The sequence below is a fragment of the Coffea eugenioides genome, chromosome 11 (assembly GCF_003713205.1).
Source record: "Coffea eugenioides isolate CCC68of chromosome 11, Ceug_1.0, whole genome shotgun sequence".
In the NCBI taxonomy this organism is placed as follows: Eukaryota; Viridiplantae; Streptophyta; class Magnoliopsida; order Gentianales; family Rubiaceae; genus Coffea; species Coffea eugenioides.
This window is the reverse complement of record NC_040045.1, coordinates 48,330-57,485: the sequence shown is the minus strand read 5'-3', so window position 1 is coordinate 57,485 and position 9,156 is coordinate 48,330. Positions and strand designations below refer to the sequence as shown.

Below are 9,156 nucleotides of genomic sequence, written 5' to 3'. Positions count from 1 at the left end.
ATGATTTGGCTATAGGTATATGTCTTGGCTTCGAAACGCCGTAAGATTCGTTTCCATCCGATAAGTATAGCTTCGGTTGTGGTTGTTATGCCGAAAGGTGTTTTATCGCCTATGATTTGTATGTGAAATTGTATTTGATTTGGGATGAGATTTGGTCTTTGATTGTAGGATGGAAAGTGAAGAAATTAGGGGGAAATGCTGTCCGTTTATTTTCTTGTAATTTGAGTGAGTTAGAGTAGATTTGGAAATATGATTTTGTGTCAAGTTGGACGCACTTCATTGAGAACTACATCGGTTCTCTCGAAGGGTGTTCAAGGAGCTACATTTCTATTTGAACTTATATATTTTCGCTTGGTGAATATCATGACCATTTTACCATTTTAAAACATGATACCTCTTCAGTTTGAAACTCCAAATGTTTACTTGCTCTTTACCAAAATAAAGAGGTATGAATTAGGGTTTTCTCGGCCACGAGAAAACTACTTTCAAGTGAGGTTTTAAGTGTGAAATTAAGGTATTTTTGTCCTCCTTTTCACATGATTTTTATCAAGACATTTTCTATGTAATATCTACTTGAATATATGTTGATTTTGAGCCACATAAACGATTCCAAAAACATTTCTTTAGCCTATCTAGCCGGATTCCAATTTGTTTTCGGTCCAAGTGTTTCCCGTTGGAATTTTCTACAACCCTTTTGAGTTTAGTTTTGTGTTTGATTTGTGAAACCCTTAGTTATTTCTGTCCTCAGATCCAAATGCCTCTTTTCACTTTCAAAGTCATCTTTATACGTTCTACTCGTAATTAGTCGGATTTTATTCGATTTCACCTAATTGTTTTGCTAAATGAACTGTAATATTCTCTCTTGCCTAATCTTAGGTTTCATCAGTGACTAAGGGTATTATCCGGAGGGATATTTTGGACGTTATTTTGCGTAAATAGGTGAGTGTTACTTGTTTGTTATTTTCATTGATTACATGGCTTGTTGTGGATGTTTGATAATGTGTTAAGTGCTCTCAATGATTGCCAAAATGAGTTTTACTAGGCGAGTGTGTACTTTACCGCACTCGACCTAAAGGAATGTAAAATTTTCAATGATTCAATGATTGAAACGTTACTTGTAGATGAATGTAAGCCTTTTGGCTGAACTGGGCCCTGCCCTTCGTTACCAATCGACTCGAGCCAGAAGCGGACTCGGTCGGACGACTTGGTGACCCTGGGTGAATGTTTGGTATACTCGAGTATTACCGTGTTGTCTGGTGGAGTCCGGCCAACGTCCGGAAGGGGGTAAAAGAAAATGAATGAGCGAATGATAATGTGAATGATGGGTTTTTACTTACCAAAAATGCATTTTCAAATGATTGGAGGAATAAGGAAATGAAAGGAGAATGAATGAATGAATGGATCCATGTGAGCACGTATCCTTTTAATGAATGTGTTATTATCGCTACATGTTTCTTGAATTATTGGTTATCTATGGTTAATGCATTGGACTGATTGCTTGATTATGTGTATGGATCCTCACTGAGCTTTTAAGCTCATTCCTTTAGTTTGTTTTCCTTAACAGGGGAAGGCGAGCAAGGACGAGAGCTCTGTATAGACTAGCTTGGTCTAGTTCTTTGAAATTTCTGGTGTAATGGTTGTCGCCTAGCGCTTGGCAGGGGCTGGATGTATGAAGAATTGAGAACCTTTGTATATTTGAATTTGTACTCCCTTTTGAGATAGAAATGTAAATAAGTTTGGCTTTAAGTTTTGGATTATTATTATGATTGTTCCTGTGGTTTTATTTGAGGTATGACTGAATCCCGGCGAGAGTTGGGCAGGCGGTCCGCCGAAACCTTTGGTTCGCCTAAGGGGAAGATGGGGTTGTCACAGTTTACTATTACAGATGAGCTTAACAAAAGAATAGCTATAACTAGGTCTACTCTTTTCTTCAAAAATCACGGTTCCAAAACATTGTTCCCTGTAAGGAAAACAAAAGATAACGGGGGTGAGCTTACGCTCAATGAGGTACCACAAGTACAAGCACCCAAGAATCACAAAAGTACAATTGTACTCAATCAAATATAGCCATCAAATATAGAGGAATGAACACCACAGATAAACAGGAAGTAAAAGGATACAGATGGCTCTCAAGTGCCAATTTCCTCTTTTGCATCACCAGAAATTGATCGAGTAGTAGTTGACACTCCATCAACTTTCAAAGAACTAACTAGTCCAGTAGAGCACCACTTTAAACCAAATTCCATCCACCCAACATACCCCTTTCGGGGCCCGAACGCCTCAACAGGAACAGAGGTGGTAATACTCGAGTATACCAGGAATCCAGAGTCTCAAATACTCAAAGATTCCAAAGAAACAGGCCCCCATGGTTTGTTAATTTTCCTCTTCCAAGCTCCTTGCTGGCTCGATTCAATTAACTACCAATGGGGTCGAGCTCAGATTTAATAGGAAGTTCGTTGAATACAAGCCTCCAAACGACATCAGATCATACACAAGTAACAGATTCAGATGTATACAGGAATACAGGAACCAGACAAACAGGCGAGAGACCAAGTGTGATAAAGTACACCCTCGTCTCATTCAAAATAAACAGAGGTCACAGTCATTCAAGTCACAGATTGCAAGTACAAGTAAACCAGTGAAGCAACAAGTCATGCGAGTGGTACAAGCACCAGATTAAGCAAAAACAACTTCAAAAATTTCCTCCCGAAGTACGCCCTCGGTCACCGGCATGTCCTAGAACAATCATGGAAAAGCAATTGAGACTCGACTCCAAAACCTAGTGAACGGAATTCACAAGTGAGACTCGGTTACGAGTCATGGGCCTATCCAAATGAACCACTAATGCAAAGCAAAAATGCGGCTTCGAAGTGAAAAGGTAATAGTTGGCCCTAAAGACAAGAACGACCCCAAAACCCTTCACGTCTACCCAAAAACCATACCTACAATGATTTACCAACTCCAAACTTAAAGTGGGAAATGAAAGCAAGAACTGTTTTAAGAAAACATAATTTTCCAGTTTTACGCAACACTATTTGAAAAATCATATCTCAAGATTTTTAAGTCCAAAATTGATAAACTTTATACCGTTAGAAAATAGATTCAAAGGGTTACAAGTTCTTGGAAGACATATTTGTAAGATTCAGTCCACACATTAGTCAAATTCGAGCCTCAAGTTGCTGCTTCATCTAGTAAAAGACAGAACAGGTATGCAATTTTAGTCAACTTTGAAAAATCACAAATATTCAAGAAATTTGAGAAAAAGGTTGAAAATTTCACGGTTGATAGTATTCTGACTCTAGTTTAAAACGCAATAAGCGGAACTAAATTCCAATCTTTCTACCACAAGATATAGCAGTTTTCCCAAGACTGCCCAAGGTTTCCTGCGGACAAATTTTCAGCAGCACCTCCTTTGTTTTTACTAAGTTTTTCCAGCCAATTCAAGGCTTCAATCTTACCACAAAACAACCTCAACTCAAGAATATACATATAAAGTCAATGACTTACCAAATCAAGCATATAACCATCACCCACTCAAGCTAGCAAATGAAACCCTAAGCTGAAATTTAGGCATACAAGCTGAAATTTTTCGTGGGCAAGCAAAACTAGCATATAAAAACTCAATATTATACATAACAAAACTATCAATCCATGACTAATGCTCAAACATCAAATAAGAGTAGTAAATTCAGCATAAAACTGAAATTTCCCATGTCACCACCTCAACTCATGAAATATTGCACAAAACTACACATTTAACAACCCTAAGCCACAAATATGCAATTATTGGAAGCAAAGAGGGATTTTTTTGGCAAGTTACCTTAGAAACACTAGAAAGATGGTAGCTTAGTACTTCCCTCTCAAAAATCACTCCACCAACACCTCTAATCCTCCTTAGTAGGCAACTTTTATGGAGTAGTTTGCAATTTTGATGGTTGGAACTCAAGATTGAAGCAAGAAATTGAAGTGCAAGATGAAGTCTTTTCTCTCTTTTCTCCTCTCTATGGTTTGGCCAAGTAAGAAAGAAAAATGGAGGAATTTTGGTCAAATTTTTGTTTTAGGAAAGTTAAAACACGTTGGTCAAAGTCCAACTTCCATAGGTTTCATGACACTTGGCCTTTTCTAGAGTTTTCTCTCCTTCCCTTGTCTTCCAATGGTAATTTTATCTAACTAACCTCTAATTATCTCCTAACACCTTATAAAATAATATCCCTTTATGCAAAACTTCAACTAATTGCCAAAATTTATCGTACTTAACGCTCTAGCAGGTCCCACGTCCATAATACACTTCAAAGTTAACATGAACTAATTTATACCAGGAAAATGATTTAAAAACTATACTCACATATACAAATCTCTGGAAATTAATATAATATAGTATAGTGAAGAAAATGCATGCGAAGAAATACAATAATATAAAATAAGGAAATTTTGCGGGTCGTCACATTCTCTCCCCCTTAAAGAAATTTCGTCCTCGAAATTTTCTAACCACCAGGATCTATCCAAATCGTAGTTAAGCTGTGGAATACTGGCATCGTACCTTCTACGACCTCAGGCGAGTCATGGATCTGATGTTGCTCTAGGGAATACACCAGAGCCTGCACCTTCGGTCCAGCCCCTTTCCCTTTCAACTGTCCAGGGTTGGTCTTGGTTGACTGTCGGTTCCCACTCCCTTCTCAAGGTAGGATTGGGCAATTAGCGATCTGATGATCTACACTCCCACAACGTAGGCATTTCCTTGCTTTCTTCCAGTAGATATCCTTCGTGTGATTCGGCTTCCCACAATACCCGCAGGGACCATGGGAAGCAGAGACCGAGCCTCCCTGTGAGGCACCCCTTGATATCCCCGGAATTCTCACACCTCCAACTCCCCTTCCTAACTTAGGAGCTGTACTCTTATCCCCTTGCTCTAAGCTACTTTCAGGAATATCCCTTTTCTTCGCTTGGAAGTTTCTAACTTGTAACCTCGTACTTTCAACTCGCTGGGCTTTCTCCATAGCATCACTAAATGTGTTGTGTTGGGTTACCGCTAGATCTTTTTGAATTTCTACATTCAGCCCTTGAACAAACAACCTTATTCGCCTTTGCTCGATCACAATTAGTTCGGGAGCAAACTTAGAGAACCAAGTAAATTGGCTCTCATATTCGGCTACAGTCTGAGTTCCCTTGCAAAGCGTAATGAACTCATATTCATTCTTTTCTTGAGTTAGAGGAGGGAAATACTTTGTATTGAACTCCCTCATGAAGTTTACCCACATCCTCGGTGTTTGTTCTCTTTCCCATTTCAATCTTATCAAATTCCACCAAGAACGGGCTACTCCCTCCAATTGGAATACAGCAAAGGTCACTTGTTTCTCCTCGGTATAGTGCACCGCAGAAAAGATATCGATCATCTTCTCCAACCACTTCTCGGCTACGTTTGGGTCTGGTCCTCCAAGGAATTTTGGTGGGGAGAACTTTTGAAATCGTTCAAGGGTTCTATCCTCACCATCTACATGATTGCCAGGGTTTCTAGGTTGGTTAATAGGGTTTTGGCCCTGGTGTTCCACTACATGGGCTAACAGTTCGGTCATACGCTGAATGGTAGCGGCTACCTGAGCATTAGGATTGACCCTAGGTTCAGGCATTGGTTCCCAATTACCACATTCATTCGAGGGTTGCCTAATTCCACGTCCACGGCCTCGTCCACTACGGGTACCCTCCATTGGTTTAACCAATCTGGGGTCGAAACACAAATATGATATTAAAAATAAATATATGCAGGAACAAGTGACAAGAAGTATATACAAATAAAATGCAACTATACATATAACACAACTGTATCAAACAAGTCACACAGTAGCAGTCAGTCAGATACAAACAAAATAATCCCATGAAAGTAGCGGCGTCGTCAAAAGTACTATGTACAAACTTGGCCAAAAGTATAAAAATAGCTAACTAAGAGCTTTCCCTAACTACCCCATCACACGGGATCAAAACATGGCTCACATGAGCTCTAACCTAGTTTCCAACCGAGCTAACGGACTCTCCCCATGGCTAGAGTTAGGTGCGTCTTCCTCTCTAGGAGCTCCATCGCCCGGAACCTCCACTTGTCACTCCCTGGATTAGCGCCTCACATTCATAATAATGTCTCCGGCCCGGTCTCAAACCTCCCTGACCACCTTCGTAAGGCGATCATTAACTACCTGCAACTGCTCTCGAAGAGCATTTGTCCTCTTTTGCTCCGTCGCGATTTCCCCCTGGAGCTCGCGAATCCGGTCCGCTTGCATTCTCATGATGCCCCCCAGTCTCACCATCTCAGTATGATCCCTATCATGGGCACGCCTAAGCCTTCTCCTTTCATCAAGTACCGCCACAACCACATGGTCGGTATAGGAGTTGTTCTGACAACGAGTACAACGCCTGGTCCGACTAGCGGTACTCCAGCGTCGAATCGGTCCCCCCGGCCTCTCCTCATAGTCAATGACTCAGAAATGCCTCTGAGATGGCTCACCTCCACCCTCTCGATTCGCTCCGTCCATAACCTGCAAGGATAACACAGTTTATATTTTAGACAGGGATAATCATGCTTAATGGCACCCTAGTACACCACACGAAGTTCCGTAGAATCAAATTTCTAGCTCACCCCGGTCTTTTCTAACTTAGGCTCTCATCTATTTAGTATTCGGGTACAAGAATTCAAAATAAGATAATTCACAACTCGAGTTGGTCAGTCCCAAGAGTAAATCATCTACATTTGAGGTTCCTACCTGACATACATATCTATTGTCTCCAAGTACCATGATAAAGGTTTGAAACCTATAACATTTCATGATTCATAGCTTATGCTCAAAAGAGCACTTAGTCCTTTACACTCATTCACGAAATCAGGACCATAACACCACTTGGTTCAAGCTCGCTCCGCGTAAAGACCACTCAAAATAGCTCTGATACCACCTGTGACAGCCCTACCTTCCCCTAGGACGTATCCCAAGGGTTAGCAAACTGCCTGTCCCGCTCTCGCCAGGCCTATTAAGCCGAAACACATGTAAACCCAACCGAACGCGCAATAGAACTTTGATTCTTTCCAACGGATACAGGAAAAGTACAAATAGTCGGAGAAACATGCATTTTAATTAATATACGTAACCATACGCTTGCATAAATATAGACATTGGAGTCTTTACAAAGCCCAAAATGTTATTCTTGATTAAAATACAGTTAGGGTTTACTATTACAGAGTAGCTCAACAAAAAAATAGCTATAACTAGGTCTACTCTTTTCTTCAAAAATCACGGTTCCAAAATATTGTTTCCTATAAGAGAAACAAAAGATAACGGGGGTGAGTTTACGCTCAATGAGGTACCACAAATACAAGTACCCAAGAATCACAAAAGTACAATTGTACTCAATCAAACATGGCCATCAAATATAGAGGAATGAACACCACAGATAAACAGGAAGTAAAAGGATACAGATGGCTCTCAAGTGCCAATTTCCTCTTTTGCATCACCAGAGATTGATCGAGTAGTAGTTGACACTCCGTCAACTTTCAAGGAACTAACCAATCCAGTAGAGCACCACTTTACACCAAATTCCATCCACCCAACATACCCCTTACGGGGCATGAACGCCTCAACAGGAACAGAGATGGTAATACTCGAGTATACCAGGAATCCAGAGTCTCCAATACTTAAAGATTCCAAAGAAACAGACCCCCATGGTTTCTTAATTTTTCTTGACCAAGCCCCTTGCTGACTCGATTCAATTAACTACCAATGGGGTCGAGCTCAGATTTAACAGGAAGTTCGTTGGATACAAGCCTCCAAACGACATCAGATCATACACAAGTAACAGATTCAGTTGTATATAGGAATACAGGAACCAGACAAACAGACGAGAGAGCGAGTGTGATAAAGTACACCCTCGTCTCATTCAAACTAAACAGAGGTCACAGTCATTCAAGTCACAGATTGCAAGTACAAGTAAACCAGTTAAACAACAAGTCATGCGAGTGGTACACTCACCAGATCAAGCAAAAACAACTTCAAAAGTTTCCTCCCGAAGTACGCCCTTGGTCACCGGCATGTCCTAGAACAATCAAGGAAAAACAGTTGAGATTCGACTCCAAAACCTAGTGAACGGAATTCACAAGTGAGACTCGGTTACGAGTCATGGGCCTATCCAAATGAACCACTAATGCAAAGCAAAAATGCGGTTTCGAAGTGAAAAGGTAATAGTTGGTCCTAAAGATACAAACGACCCCAAAACCCTTCACTTCTACCCGAAAACCATACCTATAATGATTTACCAACTCCAAACTTAAAGTGGGAAATGAAAGCAAGAACTGTTTTAAGAAAACAAAATTTTCCAGTTTTGCACAACACTATTTGAAAAATCATATCTCAAGATTCTTAAGTCCAAAATTGATAAACTTTATACCGTTAGAAAATAGATTCAAAGGGTTACAAGTTCTTGGAAGACACATTTGTAAGATTCAGTCCACACATTAGTCAAATTCGAGCTTCAAGTTGCTGCTTCATCTAGTAAAAGACAGAACAGGTTTGCAATTTCAGTCAATTTTGAAAAATCACAGATATTCAAGGAATTTGAGAAAAAGGCTGAAAATTTCATGGTTGATAGTACTCTGACTCTAGTTTAAAACGCAATAAGCGGAACTAAATTCTGACCTTTCTATCACAAGATATAGCAGTTTTCCCAAGATTGCCCAAGGTTTCCTGAGGACAAAGTTTCAGCAGCACCTCCTTTGTTTTTACTAAGTTTTTCCAGCCAATTCAAGGCTTCAATCTTACCACAAAACAACCTCAACTCAAGCATATACATATCAAGTCAACGACTTACCAAATCAAGCGCATAACCATCACCTACTCAAGCTAGCAATTGAAACCCTAAGCTGAAATTTAGGCACACAAGCTGAAATTTTTCGTGGGCAAGCAAAACTAGCATATAAAAACTCAATATTATACATAACAAAACTATCAATCCATGACCAATGCTCAAACACCAAATAAGAGCAGTAAATTCACCATAAAACTGAAATTTCCCATGTCACCACCTCAACTCATGGAATATTGCACAAAACTACACATTTAACAACCCTAAGCCACAAATATGCAATTATTGGAAGCAAAGAGGGATTTTTTTTGGCAAGTTACC

The 9,156-nt window shown here is 40.0% G+C and overlaps 1 protein-coding gene across 1 annotated transcript; it reads right to left on the bottom strand.

Annotated features, from left to right (window-relative positions):
* Positions 1–4,676: 4,676 nt before the first annotated feature.
* Positions 4,677–5,393, bottom strand: LOC113751265. Its single transcript, XM_027295204.1, has one exon. The coding sequence runs from the start codon at positions 5,391–5,393 to the stop codon at positions 4,677–4,679; it is 717 nt and encodes a 238-aa protein (XP_027151005.1).
* Positions 5,394–9,156: the final 3,763 nt, after the last annotated feature.